The sequence below is a fragment of the Cuculus canorus genome, chromosome 4, assembly GCF_017976375.1.
Source record: "Cuculus canorus isolate bCucCan1 chromosome 4, bCucCan1.pri, whole genome shotgun sequence".
Classification (NCBI taxonomy): Eukaryota; Metazoa; Chordata; class Aves; order Cuculiformes; family Cuculidae; genus Cuculus; species Cuculus canorus.
In genome coordinates, this window is record NC_071404.1 from 7310167 (window position 1) to 7334544 (window position 24378).

The 24378-nt window shown below is 44.4% G+C and overlaps 1 protein-coding gene across 18 annotated transcripts in view; it reads left to right on the forward strand.

Annotated features, from left to right (window-relative positions):
• The window catches only part of REEP1 (receptor accessory protein 1), a 92515-nt gene extending 70355 nt beyond the window's left edge, over nucleotides 1-22160 (forward strand). For 5 of the 18 annotated variants that reach the window (XM_054065491.1, XM_054065488.1, XM_054065489.1 and 2 more), the window contains 3 exons: nucleotides 2226-2394; nucleotides 9836-9871; nucleotides 10547-12243. In XM_054065491.1, coding sequence (XP_053921466.1) covers nucleotides 2226-2394; nucleotides 9836-9871; nucleotides 10547-10878 — 537 coding nt within the window. In that variant the 3' untranslated portion in view covers nucleotides 10879-12243. The other 13 variants (XM_054065493.1, XM_054065494.1, XM_054065483.1 and 10 more) reach the window with 11 other exon arrangements.
• The last annotated feature ends 2218 nt before the right edge of the window (nucleotides 22161-24378 follow it).

The window sequence follows — 24378 nt, forward strand, 5'->3', positions numbered from 1 at the left end:
ATGTCTTGGTGTACAAGCGGAAAAAACCCCATTTAAAATAACTTACAAAGTTGAACAGGTTAATGAGAAAGAGTAGAGTCACCATCCCTGGAGGTATTTAAAAGACGAATAGATGAGATGCTCAGAGATATGTGGACTCTGTGATCTCAAAGGTCTTCTCCAACCAAATGGTTCTATGGAGTCTGCAGGAAGAACATGGTGGGTGTGTGGAGATGTCTCTGTAAGCCTGCAGAAAAGCTAAATGCAAAGTACTGCCAAACACAGCGTGCATGGAGAGATCTCAAAAAAACAAAGATTCAGTGAAATAAGGAGAAAAATCCCGTGCAGCCTCCTGGCTGGCTCCACCAGGTGACTCTGCCCTATGAAGGACAGTTTAGTTTTATTTTCCTTAGATGATGCATGTTTCTACTGATGATGCTTTGGGACATCGCTGCAGAAGTTATCGTCAGGAGCTGTTTGCTTCTTGCTGATGCAGAAAGGGGCTATAGTACAGGATATATAACCTGTGTGTGGTTAAATTGATATGCCAAGAATTGAGAAGGAAGACTGAACCCATTTTTCTTGTATGAAAAGCTTCAGGGTGAAAAGTTGGGAGATAAGTGCTGTAGTGGTTTTCTTCAATGCAGAAAGTGCAGGTTGTCACAGCGACTGTGGTTAGAAGCATCTGATGCCGTGTCTACTTACAGTCCCTGAAAGTGCTAAGGAATTTCTGTGGGGTAGAGGCGCTGATTTTCTGTTACTCTGCATGCAAAATTTCTAAGGTGCTCTAGATAAATCAGTACCTTCAGGTAAACAAACACCTTACATTCCCAATGTACCAATGCCAGTGCATAGGGAACAGGCAGCATTGCCTGTCTTCTTTAGCAAGGGATGTGCCACGTCTTGCCTTTGATCCTAGATCGTCAGGATGAGTCCCTTCTCTGTGCCAGGCCAGCATCAGGCCGTAGTCTCCATTGGCCCCTCGCCTGCACCCTGGCTTTGTGGGTTGAAAACTCAGCCCTGCGCCCCAGAAGGGAGCAGTGATGTGTTCTGGTCCAGCCCCAGCTTTGAGCGCTCTGGCAGCATTTAGGCTGTGCTTCCCCTTATGTGCTACTTTGACAAATACGAGTCTAATTGAAGGTGGTGTGGAAATTGCTATGATGTGTCTTCTCTGGCCATTTTTTATTAAATAGGGCAATATTTACTGTTGTTTGCCTTCTTTGTGATTTAATCTCAGTCTAAATATTTGTTGGATTTTTCCTGGTTTACAGGAGCAGAAATAATTTTAGCATCAGATTCTCTGTATTTATTTCAGAATTTTTTCAAGACTATATGCTGTGAAATGTCTTTCAGACCCAGCCTCCAAAAAAATGTTAACAAATAAATGTGCTTTTTATAAGATATGCTATTTATATTCTGAATATAACTTAATGTAGGCAACAGAGAAGGATGGATAGTTCCGTATTGATTGCATTTTCTGGTATTCTTGCTCTGTGGTAGGATTACAGAATCCAGAAAGAGGTATTCGTATACTTATAGTCAACTTTTTGATGAGATATAGTTTTAATGTCTTTTGACCAATCCATCCTTTACAAAGAACAGCTACATTCTTTCCACTAAGGAATATGTTTGTTGCTTGACGGGGAGATAGTCTGAAAAGACAGAAAAATATTGTGTTAGTTTATTTCTTCCATAAGCTGCATGTAAAAGCACTGGAATATTTATTTGCATTTAATAATAACTTCTTATTTCTTTAGAATTTCAAATTTTCTGTGCTCTGGAAAGTCTGTGTATGAGCTGAGAGCAGTTGGATGAATATCACTGCAGACGATTAACTTTAAAAGGGAGTTCTTTTGATGTAAACTATTTGAGTTTCTGAAGCCAAGCACCTATTTGACTCAGATCCTAGTGAGGAAAAGTACCTACTAGAGAGACACAATAACATCTTGCTCCTTTAGATGTGGCCAAGGCTGCTCTGAGCTCAAATGACTGCACGGAAAAATCAGAGATGCCCAACATCAAAAGTTTAAATTACTTTGTGCATAGAAACAATCCAAAAAGAAGAGCAAAGAGAGGGAAATTATGCTTTTACCAACTCATTTTTGTCTTTTCTAGGTTACTGGTCCAGGTGATTTTTTCTCTTCCTATTGTCCTGATGGATTTCAATGAACTAGAGAGAAGAAAGGTTCAAGATGCTCTGTCAAATCTAACTTTTGTGTGTGTTATTTGCTTGCTTGTTTAACTAGGGACAGGGGGCCCTGTCTGAGAGACTAAGAAGCTTTAGCATGCAGGATCTCTCAACGATTCGTGGAGACAGCAGCAGCACTGTTCCTCCCTCGGTCACTGTACGAACAAGTAGCAAACAGAGCCAGCCAAAAACATCCAGAAGTGTGTCGGAAGGCACTGGCAGCTCAGGTAAGTGTTATTTTCAGTGTTATGTTGTCTGGAATATCACACAGTAGAATGAAGTCATGCAGCTGGCAGGGAAATATAGAAACAGACACTGCAGGCAACGCATTCCAGAATTCACAGGACACAGACATGCTGTTGAGTCTCTTAGCACTTCAGAGAGAGAACAGTATCATCGTTTGATGGTTACTATTCCTGGCTGGTACTAAGGACTGGACTTGAGCATGCAAGGCAGCCAGCACCCGTCTTTGCAATTCGAGCTGAAAAGTTAGGCTGTGGTGGGTTTTCTATGAGAGGGTCTAATGGGGGTGCAAAAAAGGGGAATAAGAACACACAGTAGTGAGCAGGGGTTATTATTATCATCAAAGCAACCGTATGGTGATACAGCCTCTCTTATGTCATCTAAACATAAATGAGAGTGTGAATGGATATCTGGTTTGAATTAGGTCCACTTATGCTTCTCCTAAATGATACCGTAGCTGTTACAAAATTTGATAGGTTTAGTTCCAGGACTTTATCACTGTTGAAGCCTACTGAGAAATAAAACTCATATAAAGGACTCCTAGAACCAGAGACTAAGATCTGGCAGCTGTTTAAAATGTCAAGGATGTCTGCATAAGCACTGTTACGGAAAACAAGTCTCTCTGAAGGGCAGGAGTTTGTTTTCAGATTCTGAAAGAACAAAGAGAAGAAATATCATGGTGAGAATAAGATCTGTTTCTGAGGATTTAGTTACAAAAATTTGTTTCAAGCTTGGTAAAAGAAATCTTTGTGAGCCCAGATCCAAGACATCTAATTGGAGATAGCTTTGCAAATTATATCTCAAAAATTGAGACATGGAGGGTTATCCCAAGCAGGGGGTTCCAGAAGGCTTTTGTGATTCCCTAACATCACCCAGGATTGTGCAATTCGACTGCTGTGATGAGAAGCCAGAGAAAGTTGCAGGCTTGTTGCACTTGGTAGCTCCTGAAACATATGCTGGCAAGTTTGAAATTTAGCAATTTCAGCTTGCAGGTGTTGCGGTCTCTGCAAGGTCTGTGCAAACATTCACTGGGTTTCGAACTTGTGTGGGTTGCTACCCCTTTGCTCTAGTTTTGGAATGTCTCAGAAATGTCTAATCCTTCCTAAAGAGTATCCTTCAGACTCTTTATAAATTCTGAGAATTACAGCTCTTAGACTTCTCTGCTTACTTTTTTAACATCACCTGTTGGATAATTTATCTTTACAGGTAAACTGAAATAGCCGATGTTGGTGCACAGTGGTTTTATTCTGGTGTTTATATATGTAAGGTCTCTTACACAACCTCCATCCATCTCAGTGATTTCACTGAGGTCCTTAAACTACAAGCCTGCTTTCAGGTCCCTTCTCCACCTGCAGACAATACAGCACCTCCAGCAGGTGGTGCAGGTGATTTCACTCACAGGTGATGGCATCCTGCCATGTAGAAGACTGTGGCCACAGTTTTGCTCTCACTTTTAATGAGATTAAGTGAAAGTTGTCCTCCTGGTCTCTCTGGTCTGTATGCTGGTTTGTGTGGGCACAATTATGTGTGTAGTCAGAACATCTGGAGGTGCAAATTGGTCAGAGTCATAACCATCCTGTGTATTTAAGAGTGTGATCCATCAGCCTGTTACTTCTTGAGGGCTGTGTTCAGACTGAGCCAATACTGCTCTAGGCGCACAAAGCCCAGACATGGTTCCATCGCTCTACCTTCCATATTTCAAGTGTTGCCCATAAGCAAGTGGCAGACAGAATTTACTGCTGCCTGTTAGTATGTTATATATACATGTAATGTATATGTAGGTGAGTATATGCTTGAGCAGTCACTACAGAGCAGCTGACACACAGCTCTTTTTCGTGTCCCAAAGCCCTCAGATAACACAAATGTCCATGTCAGCAGTCCCCACTGTCTCACAGAAACATGAGACTTCTTTTTATATTCCTGCTTTAGCGATAATGGAACTTAATGGGTCTGACATCAGAGGGAGTCAGCAAAAATACCTGAGACTGTTTGACATGAGGATGACTCAGCCAAAGACCTCACCTTTCTTGCAAAAGTTCTTTCTAGCCAGCTGTTAGAAAGCCTGACAGCAGTAGCTGGGATACATGAAATGATTCCAGAACATTGTTGGGGCTGCAAACATTGTACTCTTGGTCAGAGGTGAAAGCTTGATTTCTGAAGACTTTTAGGGAGGGCTTGAGGGTACCGGTCCTATGTCTGCAAAAGAAGCACTGTGGTGGTTAGGAGGCAGGACTGTGAGTTAGGACACATGAATTCACACCCTGCTTGATTGCAAATGCTGGTATGACCTGGGGCATACCTTTGTCTCTCAGTGTGTCTGTCAAACTGAACAAATTGTAATTCCCATGCCCAGGTCCCGAAACTTGTGTGGGGTAGAATATGTTTGTGTATTTTAAGGTCAAGAGAATAAGGTTGATACCTTATAAGATTTCTCATGTGGCTTTCCTGTACACCTTACTTCAGTGACTGTAACATCTATAATGTCCATGGAAAAGTCCTGTTTGTGGATTGATCCCAGTTTTGCAAGAAGGTTTCTCTCTTTGTAGTAACAGTGCTCTATCTTGCCACCACCTCTGAGAAGTTTCCGGACAACTGAGATGTCCCTTTTTATGCTTCCCTTTCTTTTATTCTATTCTTCGTTTCCCAGTCCTGGCATCTGAGAAGCTGTGTGCGGGTGCGCTGGGATCTCAATCACTTGCTGCTCTGGGTGCCACATTTACAGCCCTTTTTCTGCCATACATTCATTCAGGTGCTTCCACCCTCACCCATTTCCCCTGTATCCTCCATCCATACCAACCTATTGCAGTCCTCCGCAAGTGCAGCTCTCAAATTCACTGCCTGAATTGACAAATGATTAATAACTGTGACAGGGGCAGGAACCTGAAGCGTTATTTTGACTGGATTTGTTGAAGGGTGCTGCTGCACGTGGGGTTTGCTTGAAGAAGAGGGCATTACTATGCCACAGCCAACCTTAGCAGTGGAAAACCCAAGCCCTACTGTAGCAGTTGTACCCCTTTTTGCTTCAGGATGGGCATTCCCGTGCCCAGCAGTGAGCGTGAGCATCATTCAGTCCTACAGGGGTCACAGTCTTTGATGCAGGAGTACATACACAGGTTGTCTAAGGGATTCGTTTTATAGGTGCCTTTATTTCTCTCATATGGCTGTCAGAAGTGCATAAAAACTGAATGATGAGTTTACCGTCTAGCATAGGCTCTTAATTTTCAGAGAGACGTATCAAAGTGAAGATAGTATAGTAGCCTTATGATTCCAAGATGTCAAGCGCTGCCCTCAGGAGATGGAAGAACCCAGCCGTGGTCACTCAAGCTGTCCAGTAGTAAAGAGCTGTGGACTCTGGAAGAAATCCTGGAAATGGTGTAGCTGTGCTCCCGAGGCAGCAAACCCACAGGAAAAACAGGAGTTATTTTCTTATGTTGTCAGGTTTTCACAGCAAAACCTGCTGGTGCTTGGGGAGCTGCTGCGCTGCTCTTGGTCTCAGGCTGTAACAGCCCCAAAGTCGTTCTGAACTTCTTGAGTGTTCACTTTTGTATTCACGTGCCCATATTTTTTCTTGTTGGTTAAATCAGCTTAAGGGTGCTTGTGGGACCTACAGCAAATCAGAGTTTGATCCAGATAAAAATTACTGTCTTTTACTATTTTTGAGGAATTATTTTTAACTCAGACCAATTTGCTGATCCATCTTACTGGGAGCCTCCAAAATAACTGTTTTGGGAGACCTTTGGAGAAGTATTTTATGAGATGGAGTGGCCAGGAACTTGGAAGGTCCTCAAGCCACCTTTGCTACTGAACAAATGGTGCATGGAAGCACACTCTTGCTTACAACAGACAAGAAATGTCCCTTCAGTTCAAGGTTACAGGAGTTTAGGTGAGTCCCATTCCCTAAGCAATGAAAACCGGAGATATGGTATGGGACTTGGTGTTACTCTGTTCTGATCCTGTTGCCTGACTGTGTTTAAGGGCACATACAATATCTGGAAGAGAGTGATTTGGAAAGACAGGGGGATGGGCAGAGGTCTGCTGACTTCCCTGCACAGATGAGACTGCTGAAACTCAAGTTTGTTGGTATGAGTCCCCCTACTCCCCCTGCCAGCACCAGGAGTGGTTCAGGTTCTGGTTTCACATCTCTCGGACATGCTTCTAAGCCCACTGAAACCCATGGCAAAAAAGTCCCCTGACATCAGTGGGCCTTGGCTCTGGCCAAAAGCTGGCTGCAGGACCATGCTGGACTCGGGCTACGTTAAATAACCGCTCAGCTTGTCTCATTTCCATTGTTGTTATTTTCATAATGTGACCGGTGCTGGTTAGATGGATTAGCCACTCTCCAAATTCTCTCTTGACAGAAAGCACCGTGTGAAGAGCTTGGCATTTAGTTAGCAATGACCACATGCAGACACAGCAAAGGTTTATTTTTGACTGCTGAAAAGTGTCTTATGAGGCCAAGAAATAGAACATGCAAGAGTTGTCGTTGAGACAAGGGAAATTACTCCTTCTTTTCCTCTAGCTTTTGCTGTCGTTGCTGCCTTTCAGCAGTGCCTACGGTACGCTGAACAGTCTTGCTCACACGAGTGGCCGCCCGCACGAGCAGTACTGCTCAGTGCATAGCGGGCTCCAGGTGTATTCACACCATCCCACAGAAGGACCCTTCTCCTCCTCACACCTAATCAAATGCCACACATAGATGACACGAAGGGGCAAAGGCTGGTTTTGCCATGATTTGTGTGTGGCTGCTGACCTGCACACAGCACATTATGTGAGGTATGGCTGCTGTTCCTGTGCACACCTTGCTTTAACGCAGACGGAGGAAACATGATGATTGCCCTTCCTGCACATCGCAGGCTCACCACCTGTCCTTTTTATCTGATCTTTCACTTTACTCTTAGTTCAGCATTTCTTGATTTAGTGTCCTGGCACACTGTGATAGCCTCTGATATTTTAGCCTCCATGCCTGTTCCAACCTGTGCTTCTTCCACAGGCAGAACTGCCCCTTTCCTTTGGGGACTGTAAATGTCACAGGGCTAGTCATCGTTACAGAAAACGGGAAGCTCCAGAACAACATTCCCAAATATTTTTCAAGGCAATCCTGTTGTTTTGGCAAAAGTCCAGTAACAATCCACATACAGATGTGTCTTAATATTAACAGTGGGGGCCTTTTGCATTTCTTAACCTTACAGTATTGTGTTAAAAGCATCCTGGACAGTGCGGATAAACATAGAATCGTAGAATAGTTTGGGTTGGAAGGGACCTTAAAGATCATCCAGTTCCAACCTCCCACTGGATCAGGCTGCCCAAAGCCCCATCCAGCCTGGCCTTGAACACCTCCAGGAACAGAGTACCCACAGCTTTACTGGGCAACCTGTTCCAGTGCCTCACTTCTTTTATTGTGAAAAAATTCCTCCTCATGTCTAGTCTAAATCTGCCCCTCTCCAGTTTATACCCATTGCCCCTCGTCCTATTGCTACAAGCCTTTGTAAACAGTCCCTCCCCAGCTTTCTTGTAGGCCTCCTGCAGGTACTGAAAAGTTGCTATAAGATCTCCTTGGAGCCCTTTCTCCAGGCTGAAGAACCCCAACTCTCAACCTTTCCTCTTATGGGAGGTGCTCCAGCCCTCTGATCATCCTTGTAGCTCTCCTCTGGACCTCTTGTTCCCTTGTGGTGGCTGGTGAGTGATAGATGTGACTTGAGGAGCGGGATGCTGGTCCATGTGTCACACAGCTCAATCCCATCTCTGATGCAAACATGTCTCTTGGTTGCTGGTGTCAGCAGAAACCTCCAATGTGGGCTGAGCACTGAACACCAGCCTTGTTTTGGGGCAAGTCACTGGGACATACCTCAGCAGCAAGAGATTTGCGTTGCGTCATGGGATGGTCGGTGTCCAGAGGTGATGCTGCCGGGGCCAGAGGATCACGTGGTACGGAGACACTGTCTGTATTATCCAGACCAAGTGCGCTTTCTGCTGAAGCATACCCCCGACAGAGATCATTCACAGATGGAATGATTTCAAAGCTGAAATGTGCAGGGTCCTTTCTGATACTCTCCACTCCTCTGTGCAGGAGAGACTCAAAGCTGTTTCTTGGGTTTGCTTTGATACTCTGAAAGCTTTGCGGGACAGAACAAAGATTTAGGAATGTCAGCATTCAGGATATGTCTGGATAGCTCAGTCCACACCAGCCAGAAATACTCCAGAAAGATGTGTGGTAACAACGTATAAGAGTATAGCTGTTGTGTGTGTCTTCTTTTGTGTAAAATCGGAGTCCAAGCCCACTGCAGACCCTTTAGGTTTAGTTGAGACGCCTCTCTTTTATACAAAGGCCGTAGTTTCACAGGAGCATCCAGCCAGTATGAGCCAGCACTCCTGTTGAAATGATCTGACCCTTGCTTTTGCCTCATACCATGCTCTCGCTTGGACACGTTTAATCTTATCTATATATGCTGACCTCATCATGGAGCTGGTTCAAGTTAAAAGCTGTTCCTTGCTTCCAGGTTTCTCTTAATCTGGGTTAGACATCCACAATGAGACAAGGAAGGTGGAGGTCAGAGGGGCAATGGTACATGTGCTTTCAGCAACAGCGCTGATTTATGCTGGTTTAAAATGACAGTGAAACTATGGAAGAACTTTCAGTGTCTGCAGTGCTGGATAATTGTGATCAAAGAAATCATGCATGGCTCAACTCTTTTTTTTTTTTTTTTCTCCAGAAGCTCCTTTTATCTGGAGTCATTAATGCCACTGTGAGGATAAAATTGGAATGCTCAAACTGGAAACTATTTCTAGGCTGTTTTGTGGAACGCAAACTGTCCACAAGATGAAGCTGTATAGGTCACACATCTCTGAGCAGCTGTGAATCACCTGCATTTGCACTGAAGGGTGCAATGCAGTTCCTTTGGTTGCTTTCATCCTTATGGCGATTCCACTAAAACATAATTCCTGCAGAAGTTCTCAGAACATCGCTGATTTAGGAATATCGGGGATCTGTGGGTAGTTTTCATTCAGGAGCTGTGTGAATGCCTGCACCGGTGCTTGCAGAAGCTTAAATCCACATAAAAAATGAAATCCAGGCATGTAGAAATACAAGTCCCAGTATTGCACCCCATGTTTATCATCATACAGCCTTTTGCACTGTGTTACCTATGGCTTATCCACTCTCTGAGGCCTCTCTGGTCAGGAGTTATTGTTGTTTACTGGCCTGAGAATGGAGCCAGGGAGCTGTACGGCATCTCAGCCTTACCATCCATTAAGCACACAGCCTCGGGTGAGGCACGTTCCTGGGTCTGGGCTCTGTGCTGGTGAATAGAGATGATTGTCTCTTAATGCACACAGGGGCTGCAAAGTCCATCTCAAAATGATGCCAAGTGTTTTCTGATTGACAATAGCTTAGCCTCACAAGTTCCTAATGCTCAGCTCCTCTTTCAGTGTGCACATGTTGCTCCGTATGCCGACTCCTCAGAGGTGAGTGCTGGATTTCCTGCACCCTGATATCCATGCATCCCTTTTGGGCATGGCTGCATTCTAGCTTGTTCCTACCGCTTGTACTCACTGGATTTCCTAACACCAGGGGAACAAACCAGGGGAAGGCCAGGCTGTGAGTGAGTTTGTGGGCTGTGTGTGCGCTGATGGCACATATTGCAGTGTCTCTCGGCTTACTGACCTGTCTTACCCAAGGCTGGGTGGTGTTTCTCTGGAGAAAAACCTCAGTCCTTTCTGGTTTAGAGGATGAGCCATTGTTCTTGCTGCACCGGTGTAACCCCTGCCCCATATTCCCCAGCGCGGGAGTAAAACCACAGGGAAACCAACAAGAGCAAACCTTCCTCAGTCCCAACTCTGTTTAGTCTGTTCTCTAAGGACTGGTGTGTGTTTCTCTTGATGGAGGGGATGCTTGTGTTTGGGATGAGCAGGATAAATAACAAAGCACAGTAGCAGACCCTAGTACAACGAAATAGGGTTGAACAGGCTCTCCCTGCTTCACTCAGTGCTAGAACCATTTTGGAAGAAGGTCCCACTGTTCCCAGTAGTGCTCATGTTTACAAACTTCGGAGTGTAGCGAAGGGTTTAGCTGCCGGTGGTCTGCACCAATTAGCTTGGTTGCTAAGAGCTGAGCCGTATCACTTCTGTGTTTTGTCCTAGTGGCAGATGAAAGGAGAGAGAGGCCTTCGATTTGGGCGTGCTGGAAGAGGGAGCTGCCAAGCAGCTTGTCTGTGGGGGAAGAAGAAATCCAGACAGACAGCATCTCTTGTTGTTGGAAGCAAAGGGCCTTTGTAATTCCTCTTTTTCTCATCTCGTGCACTTTTTATTTGCACACTGCAGTCAGTCTGGGGACAGCAGCAGAGAGACTGAAGGACCCCAGTGCTGCCACCGGGCTGCAACTGTCGCTGCTGGCTGTGTCACTTGGAGCATCCCAGGGTTTGCCCTCCCACTGCCTTGCATCTGATTTTCCATGTGGTTTTGTGCAGCATTAGAGCTTGGAGGGCAATGATCTCAGCCAGACACCGATTCCTTGCACACTGCGTAGGTGCCAAATTAACCTTCATACCTGGTTTGTCACCCTCCCTGCTGTCCTTCTCTGTTTTTTTGCACTAATAGAGTCAGGGTGAGTGTGCCACCATACAGGAGAGTGAAGCCCATTTAAGGTGAAATCTGTTTAAGCAACGATGAAACACTTGCATTCACAGTGCATTTTATTAGCACTCTTCTAATTTTAGCCTAAACCGATTTTATGGATTTAACTTCAAAGTGTTATTTATAAAAAGAATCACTGAATCCTTAAGTGCTTAATAATCATGAGTTAATCTGAAGAAAGTAATTTAATGATGCTAAAGCAGTAATCAGTCCAATATGTTTACAAATTGGGCTCAAAGTCATGTTGATCCTGTTTAAATTGCATTCCCTGTCTTTCGGATTGGCTTGGTTTACTATTTTTTCCTCCCTGACATAATCCAGTCCCTTGGACCACGGGATATGCTGAGGCTTTATCTCATAGAGGGTTCATTCTGCCTCCTCAGGCTGCCCTTTCTCTGTCTCCAAGGCAATATGTGCATTAATGCCCTCTCAGACAACAGCCTGCCGTTAAAAAAGCTCCTTTGTGAGTGCAGCTTTGGTGGCTTAGAGAGCTGACTGCGTAATGTGAACACATTTTCTCAGTGCAGGGGGAGAAAGCAGGGGAAAGAAAGAAACTAATTTGGTTTCGGTCGTCTAAGTTGTCATAGCCTATTGGCACTCATCTTTCCTTGGTGCAAACTTTTGTGTAGCCTGTTTCAGAATACAGTTGTTGAAAGTACTCATCTTCAAAGAGTTTATAATCTAAATGGGAAGATAGTCAAGCCTTACCTCAAGCAGGAATATTACAAGCTGATTTAGAGCTGGGTCACAGCCTTTCAGGCAGGAGCCTTAATGCTCTTTTGGGTGAAACTCAATTGTTTCTCTCACTGGCTGCCCCCTAGAAATCCCCACAGCCCTTAGGAGAGCACAAAATCCACTCCCTACATGATATCAGTGTTGTCCAAAATGTGGATCCGTTACCTGGTGTGCAATAAGCCAATAACTACATCACCAAGAGAAACATTGTTTTATTCAGGTTTGTGCAAATCCCAGGTGCTTGGAAGTTTTTCCTCAAATCAAAGCATGCACTAAGGGGTTTGTCGCATTCATTTATGCACAAAATCACACGAAGCCCTACATTATTCATCATGTGTGTAATCACATACTTCCATATAATTATAATAAATTCCAAGACATTCTTTGCACCTTCTGTGCAGGCTCCGAGGAGGGCTTTAGGAGCGTCTGGTACTCAGTATCCCAAAAATTACCTGTCAAGTTAATCTATCAACCAACTCCTCCCAAATTTTGGCTCCTTTTTATCTAAACTACTGGCTTGGAACTTCTTAGTTTAATAAGTGCCCAATTCTCCATTCAAAATCCATGCTGATAAATTGCACTTTTATTTCTGAAAGCCTCGTTCACTTACAGCTGAACAAACTTTAAATAAAAATACTTATTCCTATCACCCAGCAATTCCGAAAGATAATCATTAACTGGGACCCATCTTGTGTAAGTCCTAAGGTATTTTTAAGATACTCAAAAACATCAAGGGCTTTTACTGGCATCCAGAGGGAAGCACTGCAAAAGGTAAAAAGTTTGGGCCAAACCATGAGGGTTTAATGATTCTGTGGCCTGCAGGTGCCGTGGGAGTGTGCATTTATGTACAGAGTGAAGACCAGGGCTGAGTGCAGTGTCAGATCCATCACTGCCAGTGGCGATGGGCTCCTCTGCTGCTGAAGCTGTTTGCCTCACAGCAGAGCTTTCCTTGACCCGTTGTCTCGCTCCAGCTGGCCTCGTGGTTTGCTCGTGACAAAGAATTGACACAATTCAGGACTTGCATACTCTGCTCTGGGCAGCTTCACTAGGTACAAGCGTGTTCCACTTCATCTACTCCAGAGTGTCTTCTTGACAGCTTCTGTGTCAGCTTCTCCTCCTCTTATCACAGAATCATAGAATGTCCTGAGTTGGAAGGAACCCACAAGGATCATCGAGTCCAGCTCCTGTCCCTACATAGGACAACCCCAACATTCACACCATGTGTCTGAGGTCATTGTCCAAATGCTTCTTGAATATTTTCAGGTTTGGCACCATGACGGCTTTCTTGGGGGGCCTGTTCCGGAGCTTCACCACCCTCTGAGTGAAGAAACTTTTCCTAATATCCAACCTAAATGTCCCCTGGCACATCTTCCTGCTGTTCCCTTGGGTTCTATCATTGGTCGCCACAGATAGCGGCGCCTGCTCCTTCTCCTTCCCTTGTGAGGAAGCTGTAGACTGCGATGAGGTCTCCCCTCTTGTTCAGCGGGAAGCCTTTGCTGGCAAAACTCCTTCCAGGTCTATACAAAAGTTTCCTTTTTATTGCTTCTATGTTCATGGCCTTCAGAAAGTCAGGCTGCAGCATTAAAGAACAACAGTACAATTACATAAGAGCATTTTTTCCCCTTCAGGAATGACAGAGTGAAAATCTCCAGGGACATCTGTTTGTCTTTTGGCAGTGCCTGGTGAATGCTGGTCAATATTAAACAAGCTTGCTTGGAACTAGCATTGAAGATGTAACAAATAATGTGCTCAGCAATATTGTTTCAACTAATGTCTCTTGGTGCTGTTGTAACAACCTGTGGCATGGTTGAGAGGGAGAAACAATTTGAATCCTTGCAGAGAATAAATATATCTAGCAGATAGTGAAGAATCAGCTGTATATCAGGCAAACTGTTGCGGCTGCATGTGTTTGAGGGTGTGTTTAATCCTAAAATGCTGATGGAGAGCTTTAGGCAGTGTAAGAAGTGTGCAAGAATGTTAGTGATGAATGTGGCTGAACACCGCAGCGGTGACTGATGCAGTAACCTACACTTTCAAAACTGCAGCTGGGCAGGGGCTGAGGATCAGCCTAGCCGGCGTGTTCAGTCAGCCGTCCACAAGTTGTTGCAGCATAAAGGCAGTCTTTGGAGTTTTTCTCATAAAATAATATTGGATTTCTTCCTATAAGTGATTGTCACCCTGAGGACAAGGTGATAGATCACACACAATCGGCACTGCAGCTCAGGGAGGATCTTACTGGGACATTGACTGAATTATAGTTTAAACAAATCACCCTATTGCTATCTTAGATGTACCTGACCCCTTCTTTGTGATGTGCTACCAGCTGCACTTGAGATTACTACAGTGGAAAGTGCTCTTAAAAAAACAAATTCACTTTGCACCAAGAGGGCTGTTCATTTATCTCCAAACTAATTAAATTAAATGGTGTGGGTGGTTTCATTTTTTTTTTCTAAGCCAGTTTTGCTTCCAGCGCTTGCACTGGGGGTTTTGTTTTAACCTTTCTCTCATCAAACTTAAAGAACAAACAACAACTTTCCATTGCTCTAGGCATTTTGCTCCTTGTAGCCTCCCTTTACTATGTTGAATCAAATTTTTACAGGGTTTGGGAGTTTCTTTCTATTCTGTGGGAGTCTGGGGTATTTGAAAATACTTTCATACTTATTTCAAGGTTATTTCAAGGAAGAAAAAATCTTCGTAGAAAATACATTTGCATTTTAGCAATAGACAGTTTAAACATTAATTGTTGTTTAATAAACTCCAGTTGAACCACAGATATTAGGAAAGCAAAGATGAAGATTTCTGTGCTCTGAAACAATGTTCCTTCCCCCTCTACACCCAAATGTTTTCCCCTAACAGTTTATTCTTTCCTTTTCTCTATGTAAATATTATGGGACTCTGATGTAAGTGTCACAGATTGCATGAGTTTTCTTCTGAGGTGTTTGGAATAGACTAGCACTTAACAACTTAATAATTTGTGGGATGTGTTTTCATTAACGGATGACTTTCTTGACATGATTAGGCTTGTTTGCTTTGGTTGCACTTGGCTTCAGCTTTGGAAAAGATGTCTGCCTGTTTTGTGGCCCCTGGGCAGCGTGTGCTGTTGGAGTTGGCTATTTCTAACGTCTTGGTTTGGCAATGAAAACTGTTGGGAAGTGTATGACTTGGGTCAATGTGTTGTGGAAATGATGGCGAATTTGTCTTTGTTGCAGGGAAAAGAAGCTGATCGCCATCGTAGAATAAATATCTGCTCTCTTGCTCTTACTAAGTGGTGTGCAAACTTCCTTATTTGAATTATCCCCTGGAAGGGCTTAGGTCTGGAGTGACTTTATCTCCCTTTACAATCATACACTGCCTTGCTCCTGGTTCATGTAGGCTGTGACTGTGGTTTTCCCTGTTGCTCCTGAAGAATTACCATGACAGGAGAAAGAAGTATTGCCTGGGAAAATAAGGGGCATCCAGCTTTTCTCAAAGGTATTGGGATGCCTGATTCCCACTGTAACTGCATTTAAGTGTCCAGATTTTTCAGAGGATCTAGATCAAACTCCTTTGCTCCTCTGTAATTAGAGCAGGCCAGGCTCTGACCTCTCTTGTACTCATTAAAGTCCATAGAAGTTACTCTGGGTTTAAAAAGCAACATAGATCAGAGCCTGAATCAAAGCAGCTGCTGAAGAAAACAGCCTGCTTCTGAATCTCATTCGTTGCAGTAGAAAGAGTTTTGCAAGTGAGATTTTTTTATCCCAGGTGGAATCACAGGGATTAAAGATGATGATGATAATCTGACCCTGTGTTCCCTTGTCTGGGCTGGGTTGTTCCTGTGGTGCATTTAATATTATAGCTTAGATTCTTAGATGCCTGCTTTAATTTGGAATATTCCCATCTTCAGGGGTCCCACACAGTGTGTTGGTTGTACTGATTCCCTTTGAAGGAATTAGAATAGGACAATAGGAACTGGAATTAAGGGGACCCTTTCCTTGGGCTGTTCACAGTCAAATTCTGTCTTGCCTTAGTGAAGAGAGGAGTATAATCTGGTCTGGAGAGTGAAAAGGCGTGTGCAAGAGGCAGTAACAGCCTTCACCCTGGCACACCAGCTGGTTTCTCATTCCTACAGTGATTCTGCCCCTCTGCACAAAAATATGGAGCCATAAATTTAAGAGACGGAGACACCCAAAACACAGCCTGAAATGAGAGCTTCCCAAAGATGAGAGTGCCAGGGGAGAAGTGTGGCGCATGCTTTTATGGAGCCACTTCTGGCTGTGTCGTGGTCCCTGGGGCTGTCAGGTGCTTCCCTGGAGCAGCTCATCCTGCTGGCTCTGCCACTTCAGGGATATCTGATAGTGGCCTCAGGTGCCGCAGCCTCAGGTCCTGGAGACAACTCTTAGAAAAACACAGGAGGTCACTCGAGGCCACGTGCTGTCCTCAAGGAGCCTGTGCCAACCCTTACAACATGTTTTGCTCCTCAGTCTTCACCTCCTCCAGAAATAAACCCTGGTGTTCCAGTATCCATCCACTCACTTTAAGCCTCTCACCAATTCCTCACATATGTGCTTATTATTCTGGTTAATCCCATGCTTTACATTTTCTCCTGCAGAGGAATCACTCTCTTGGTGTAGAAAAATTGAGTTTTTAACCTGTCATCACTATTCACAAAAAAACCCCAACAACTTAAGTGTTGGCACTCGTGCAGCAGCAGCCCTTTGGAGATGAGTTGCCTGCAGTCCTACAAGAGTGTAATGCTTCCACAAAAGTGGGAGAAATCTGGCACCCCAGATGAATATGAGGTTGGGATAGACCACAATACAGATGTCCTTCTCGAGGCAAGGTGGGCAGGGAATCATAGAATCACCAGATTGGAAAAGACCGCTTGGATCATCGAGTCCAACCATTCCTATCTGCCACTAAACCACTAAATCCTCCCTTCTCACTCCAGATCTTAAAAAAAGGGCCCTGTGTATTCAAGATCTGCCCTTGTCAATGGTAAGAAATGTAGTGGAAAGGCCTGGGATAGACCCACTTCTTCCCTTTTCAGCTTCATTGAGGCTGAAACAAAACTGTCGCTCATGTGGCCGGTTTTCAGTGCCTTACTCACAATGAGATGGAGCAGGGGAAGAAGAGGGATGTAGCCCAGCTTCCAGTGGAATTCACAGACTTCCCTGCTGCAGGGTCAAAGCAGTATGTGCCAGCCTGGAGGCTGAGCTCTTCTCCTGATCTTCATAGAAGCAGCTCCTGGATGTGGATATGATGCTCAGAATGATGGGAACAATGGAAGAGTCTGCAGGAGCCGGTGCCTCTGCTGTGCCTGTCATGGAGACAGGTAGTGCAGGGGGCAGAGCTGCCTGGATGTCTTTTTCACCCAGTACCCAGTTCAAGAGAGGGAATAATATTGGAGAAAGCAACGTATGCTAGAAAAGCATGGGTTTCTCGAGATCGTCATCAGGGCTGACAGCTCCTTCTGTCTCCTTTTGCAGCAGAGTGGCTGCAAAAGGAGAAAGGGAGAAAGGCACATTTGCCTAATCCTGCACGTGCTCAGCTTCAGCAGCCAGCATCTTCAGAGTCTGGTCACTGGATGCTCTAAGTCTGCTTCTCCAACATCTCTCTGACCTGCCCCCTTTAAAGTCCTATTTTTCCTGGGCAAAGCCATTATCTCCTCGCAGCAGCACGTGGCTGGAGATGTGTCGTTGGGCCGGCCTGCAGCCCATATCTGAGGGACCTCTGGGAAAGAAAGTAGCTGGGAGCAGTCACATGAATAGGTGCTGAGGGTGGTACTTAGCCTTCAGGCTGCAAATTTGGGCACGTTTCATTCATGCTTTGCTCAAGGCCTGAACAAACAGCATTAAAACCAAACTTGGCTTCAGTTTTTGCCTTAGAGAGGTACAAGGACCAACTCCCATATCCAAGATGACCTAAGCTAGGCTCCTGCTAAATATCTCACTCCCCAAGTGGGTGGTAATTAAAATAAATATTCCTGGACTGATTTGCTATGTGATCTATAGAACATTTAATTCTCCCTGTAGTATAGTCATAACACCACAGTCATATGTGGAAAAATCACAACTCAGCAATATCCTCGGCCTCTCTGCAACGTGACCGTCAGCATTTTCAGTACAGCTGGGAAAAAGTCAACTTCCAGCTCTTCCTGGAAACCTGCCATGGTGTCTTCCAGCCTGCCGGTGCAAATGATGATGAAGTGGTAGAAACATGAGGTCAGTAGCCAGAAGATGGTGTGTACCACTCCCTCAAGCAGCAGCCGCATCCTGTGACCTGAACGCAAGGGCTTAGAGCGCTCAGGTGCTGGCTTGAATTTGGCACCAGAGAGAGACGAGGTGACCTGCTCCTGACTGGTGGTGTTGCTGTTGCCAAATCACTTCCCCTCTCTCTCTCCTTTCCCCAACTGAAAGGGCTGTTTGAGATTTCAGTTCTTTCGTGCTTTAAGGATCTAAATAGATTGATAAGTATTAGACAGTTAAGAGTCCTCTTTGATTTTAGTCTTTGGGTTTTAGTCCCTCAGTCTTACCGTCAGGCTGAGACAAGAAGCGCAGAGCATTGTTTCTATGTGTTTATACAATAGTTTTAAGTATAAAGCCAATAATTGTGGTAAATGTAATACCAACAGCAAACACATCCACTCCTGACATGTTTCAGAATCAACAGGCCCTGACTCTCAGTCAAATAAAGAACATTCTGGCCATGTTGTTAAGGAACTGTGGAGAAGCGGAAAGCTTGACCATGCTGGGTGTCCTCCTCTGTACCTTTGCTTTGGACTGTCCATTGAAAATACTTGCTTCCTTGTCTGGATTTAAGGCAGCAAATGGATTGTGTTGTGCAACACGACCGGGGTCCCACAAAGATCTTGCCATAGGTTACAAGGACAAGAACCACCGAGCAGGTGTTCGTGGTCTGTAGTCATGGGGCCACAATCTGCATTCAAATCCTTCGGTGGAGTTAATATTCCATAAAATTTACTCCACAGTGACAGAAGAGAAAATTTTTTCTGCTGTGGTCTTGCAGCAACACACCCGCTGCTGAGGGTCCCTTCGATGCCTGTTGAAGCTTTTGGTTGACTTCAGTGGATCTTGGACTGGGTTCTTGGCTTGAGCTCTCTCAGCTTCAAGTCAGTTAGTGCTGCTGTGCTCCGTATTTCTGCATCCCAGGCAGCTCTCGCCGCATCATCCAGACGGCTTCAATATTCACTTGGTGTCTTTTAAAGGACACTGCTTCAGGAACTATGGATGGAATCAGCAATTCAAGAAATCAGCTATTTTATTTATCCCTGAGCCAAGCAAACAAACAAAAAGATCTCTTTATCTAGAGTCAAGCTCCAGAACACCAGAGGCTGTAAATGTGTTTTCAATTCTAGGTGGAATAATCCAAATAGAGCTTATAATGGCTTTATAAACAAGAGCCTTTTGATTTCTAACCCCACAGCTGCTGTTACTAGAGTGTGATGTGTGATCCTTCTGTCTATTAATCCCTGGAAGATGCATGGCTTTGCAGTGAGTTGGCATTTGGCAAAGTGTGAATCAAACCATCATTGATTTCCTCATCCTTTGTCTTCACATTTAGACTGTAAATGGCCGTGTTAAATAGGTGTGGACAATAAATATGAAAATCCACCCCAGACAAACTGTGAAACAAAAGGCTCTGTGTTCTCAGATGATGAAGAGAACAATTCATTGGACTCTGCATCCATGAACAAAAGACACAAAAAGAAGGATCAGCCCCTTGAGGTACTTCCATATTGTCAAGGTTCCTCCTTCTATGACATTCCTTGAATCTTCAGCTGAATGAACGGCTCTCTTTGGTCTAAAAACATTGAGTCCAAACAATAACTTTCTCGGCTTTCAGGGGTGGGTCTTGCTGGGGGTTCACTCTCTTTTCTGCATGAGCAACTTTGCTAAGAGAAGCCTGAATTGGTGCCTGTGGAAATAATAACTGTACAGGGCTTCAGAGTTGGATCTGAATTGCAAAACTTCGATAGAGCTCTAAACCATGGGCTAACGTGGAAGTACATAGCTGAGAGGATTTGGATATCAACTGCTAGTTGATTTTTTTCATGCCTGTAGAGAAAAACATAACCTCACTCCAAATCAGGATAGTGATGGTGAGAACAGCCAGCGCCTGCAGCCAGAGTGGACACAGTTCAGAGCCCGTCGCTCTTGCTTGAGCTTGCACTTAGCCAGACCCCACCGAAACCGGCAGCAGTTTGTCCTTTGCGATGTCAGTAAGTCTTGGAATCAGGCACTGTATTAACAAGTAGACTTTGAGTTGCTTCATGGAAATGAAAGAACTAAAGGAGATGCAGATCTCATATAGGGTTTGCCAGAAGCAATTTTTGCAACATTTTGTCGTAGAGGAAAGAAAACCTCCATGGGAGATGCTGTAGGGAAAGACTCCTTCCAAATCTGGGCAAGGGAAACAGAGCGACAGCCAGCAGCTCTTGGATCTGAGCTAGGAGATCTCCACCATGGGGGAGCTGGGTTTGTTCCAGTTTCCCCTGTATGTCCTTCTGGTGGGTCTTCTAACCATGGGATCTCTGACCAAAAGCTGTGTGGCTTTGTTCTTACCCGGAAAAGGTGCAGCCTCTGTAGCTGCTCTCAGGGCTGTCAAGTGGGAGCTATTCATTCGGGATTTAAGAGTCTTTATGGTGCAGTTAATGGCTGCTTTGCTTTAAGAGCTGTCTGGCTTCCCAGAGAGCAGCCTCCTCCTAAGCTGCAGGAGTTACTGTTTAAGTTGTCTGTCTGTGTCTCAGGGCTCCAGGTTTACAGATAGTGACTCTGAGCCAGCAGCTCTGAGCCTGGGATGGGGTGGCATCCCTGTCTGCCAGGCACAGCAGCTCTCTTCCTCAGCTTTTCTCCACCAGCTGTGCCTTTCTGGATGCAGCCATCCCATCCAGGTCTGTTGTGCTTTTAGGGATCCACAGGAGGGACTTGGGATGAAATTTCAGGCTTGGAAGATGAGGTAGGGTGTTGGATTAGTCCCACCTCTGCAAGAAACTACTTTGGCTTATGAGCAAGCTAGAAAAGATGGAGTCTACTAGAAAAGATGGAGATTTAGATGAAGTCAAAACCTTGGTGCTCTGCAGTTCCTTATCTATATGAATATTTATAGCTCGTTGTGTCATAGGAGAGTGGAAAGACAGCATGATCTTGGGTTGGAAAATCTTATAAAATAGAAATGACTTCACTTATGAATGGTAAGATCCCATCATAGTCTCAAAGGCAAATAGATTGATGCTGTTAAAGAAAGCAAGGCTTTGGATGTTAATGTAAATGGAGTAGAAGAGCTTTCCAGGCCTTGCAGAATTACGTGATGCTATGAGAGGCCACCACACTGAGAATTTGTGCTTCTTCACAACATTTGGTAACCATTTCTTTCTGTGAAGTTCAGAAGACACAATGCCATGCCAGAGGTCTTCTGAGAAAAATATGCACTGCAGATTAAAGGGATGGTTTGTTTGGTTTTTTGTTTTTTTTTTTTTTTTGTTTTCTAGTCTAACTAATTTCTGTCTCCATCAGGGGATCCGGGTAAGCCAATTTCATGGAGTTGATCTGGCTTCTCATGGGTGTTCAGGGTTCCTTTCTAAAGCTTTCTGCGTCAGCTGACTGCAAGGCAGAATTGCAGTGATTGGCTTCAACAATAGTTTCAACAGATTGTGTCTGGGCTGTCTCCCAAGCAAGAGATTGATCTTTTGAAAGAGCTCTGCTCTGTGAGAATTACAGGCCCAGTGTGTTTTACCCCTCCAGCTTCCTAATGCCCCAATGAGCTGTACATTTGCGTTTGTGTTGGACAATGCAGGATGAGCTGGGAAACAAACACTGGAGCAGGTTTTCTGCCACAGGTTTGCTCTCTTCATCCAAGAGCTGCTGTAAAGAGCACTAACTTGTCCTGGCTTCTTTAACCATTATGTTATTAGCAGTCTTTAGCCACACCTGTAACCAGGCACCAAGGGAGGAGGTGTTGGTGTTACCTGGGTAGAGGACTACAGCAGGTTTCTTAAAGGGTTTAGTCCTCAGCTGGTCATTCCTTAGTGATCTTCAGGGCCAAGCTTTGTTTCTCCGTTGCTGAAGTGGGCTCGTTGCCACAGAGGTGCCACAAATACGGGTGAGTTTTAAGGAAAGAAAAAACGTTTCCTGTTTTGCTGACATTTTCTCTTGTTTTTCCGCAGGCACCGCCTAGGACCCTTAGACCTCGCTTCAGGAAGAAAAGTACCTCGTCCTCTGCCACTGAAACAATGTGAGTGCAATGAGCCAATAGCACCGAGATCCACAGAATGTCTCTCTTCTGCCTTAAAGAGCTACTCGTTAATAACGTAGGAAACAGCCGTGGAATGGATGTGCTTTGATGTACAGCGTTGTAGACATGGCCTTTCTCCCTCCTTTCTCTGTATCCTTCTGTTACGCGCTTCTCGCGTTTGTCTGTGACATGGGTAGGACAGTCTGGCAGACACCTGCAGGTTGAGAGTCCATGCTTTGTTTGCAGAGTGTGCACCCACTCACGCTAATCCTGTAAGGCTGTACATTTACAATTCTTTGTGTCTGCAAAGCTCTAGCTCTGTGAATGCACAGCGAGAACAAAAACTATCAGTTGCTCATGATGATACATTGACAGTCTATTTACTTATGGCTTTATCATTAATGAAGTGGATTTGCAGAAGCCATGGATTTCTCTTTCCTCCCTTCCTCCTAAAGACTGTGAACCAGGTAACAAAAGTCAAAGTACTTTGACTATACAAAATATCCAGGACTCATTAGTGAAAGCTGAGCTACAACTGTTTCTCTTTTTGCAAGTAAATCAGGTGTATTCGGAGAAAATCATCGTGCTAAAATTCATACCACCAGAACCACTTAAGAGGACGAGGAAGAGATGTACAAGAGAAAATAAATGGTTTCAACAATGTAATGAAGGGAGAGTCTTAATTTTGATCAGTCTCAGCCAGGAGACTGTTGTGTAGAAAATGATGACGGCAAGAAGAAATAAATCGTATTGCTTGTGGCAAATGTCCTACTGCCAATTGCAAAGTGTGAGCAAGCCAGGCCTGTCCTAGCTGCAGCGACAGAAGTTAGAATCGCTCTAGTGATGCACTTCCAGGGGAGAAGGCACCTTTCTCCTCTGCCATCACCAGCATTGGTCCCAGTGCTCTGCTTTCCTGACGAGGTGTTGCTGTTTCCCTTTTATGAGCAGAGCAGGGCGCTGGGTCTGAGCTGCTTTTTGAAGCCTGGAGTTTCACCTGTAGCACGGAGTTTGGTTAGAATCGCAAGAACCACATGGAGTGGTGTATTTGTAACCATATATAAATGAGAAATACAAAAGAAGACGTGGTAGGGTTTGTGTATTTGTGCTTCGAGTTGGTGTCTTTTGTAAGTGTTGAGCATGTGAGATTCACACATAAGTTAACTACGCATCCCTTTGTGTTTGCTCTTTGACTTGTCACATAGACTAGAAAAACACTTAGCATTACGTAGAACGTGCCCTCACTAAGGGATTGGTACTCGGGCTTGGTAACAAACAGAATCAGTACCCCGGGCTTGGTGACAAACAGGACTGCTAATCTAGTTCAGGTGCAGCAGCCCAGGATGCCAACAGCTGGCTGGAGTGCATCAGGCGTAGAGATAAACCCAAAGTGGCCTTTGAAACCTTTTCTCTGCCAGACATGCATCGATATTCCAGCTGTCTCCATCTGATGGATCCCTGAGGTTCCCCTCCAGAGCTTCCTACATATGTGAGGAAGAGAGAAACACATTATGCGCACGCACAAATGTTTTATCTGACCTGGCTAGGAAGTGGAAAAAGCAAGCAGGTATTTCCTGTGTCTGCCACAATATTTGGCCTCATTACCTGAGAATTTTGTTTCTTTTACATATGCTAACGCAACCATATTTTGCAATGGGTGAGAAGTAAGAAGTCTTCAGAAAGTAAATTGAGAAAAAAAAACAAACCACCAAACCTGACTAAATAGCAGCTACAGAAGCCTTGCAAGATACTCAGCAGAAGCTTTGAGGAGCTAAGCGTGTGTGTTTTATTTTTAAGCAGCTTTTATTTGATTTCTTTTGGCAAGCACTAAAAAGAAATAGAAAAACTGCCTGCAGTGTTAGCAGAAAATAAACCCCTGTTGCAAGCAAGCTGTGTTTCCCTGCTATGCAACGGGCTGCCATACGATAAAAAAGAAGCTGACAAGTTTGCACTCAGTTATGCCAAAAACCCCAGCAACACAGAGCTACGTCACATCTGACAAATTCTCTTCTCAGACACGCTGCATTAACATTGATTCTCACTAAAATTATTAAATGTGCGTCTAATCTGCTGTTTTACTGTAAACTTGACTGTTTAGCATTTCTTAAGTGCTGAGGTGAAATTGTCGACAAGGGAGTTGCCTTATATCTCTCAAAACATTCACTGTATAAACGAGAAAAATAAACCTTTTCATATCTCTGGCAAAAATGTATTAATTTATCAATGGAGCTGTATATTTGTGTATAGATAGATGAGAAATGTGACTGCCTGACCACATACACTTAGTGCTGTAGTGTTCTGTATACAGAAGAGAACGGTCATTTGCTTTTGATTCCTCATCTTTCACGCACAGGTTGTTTACAGGCGTTGCCCCAGGT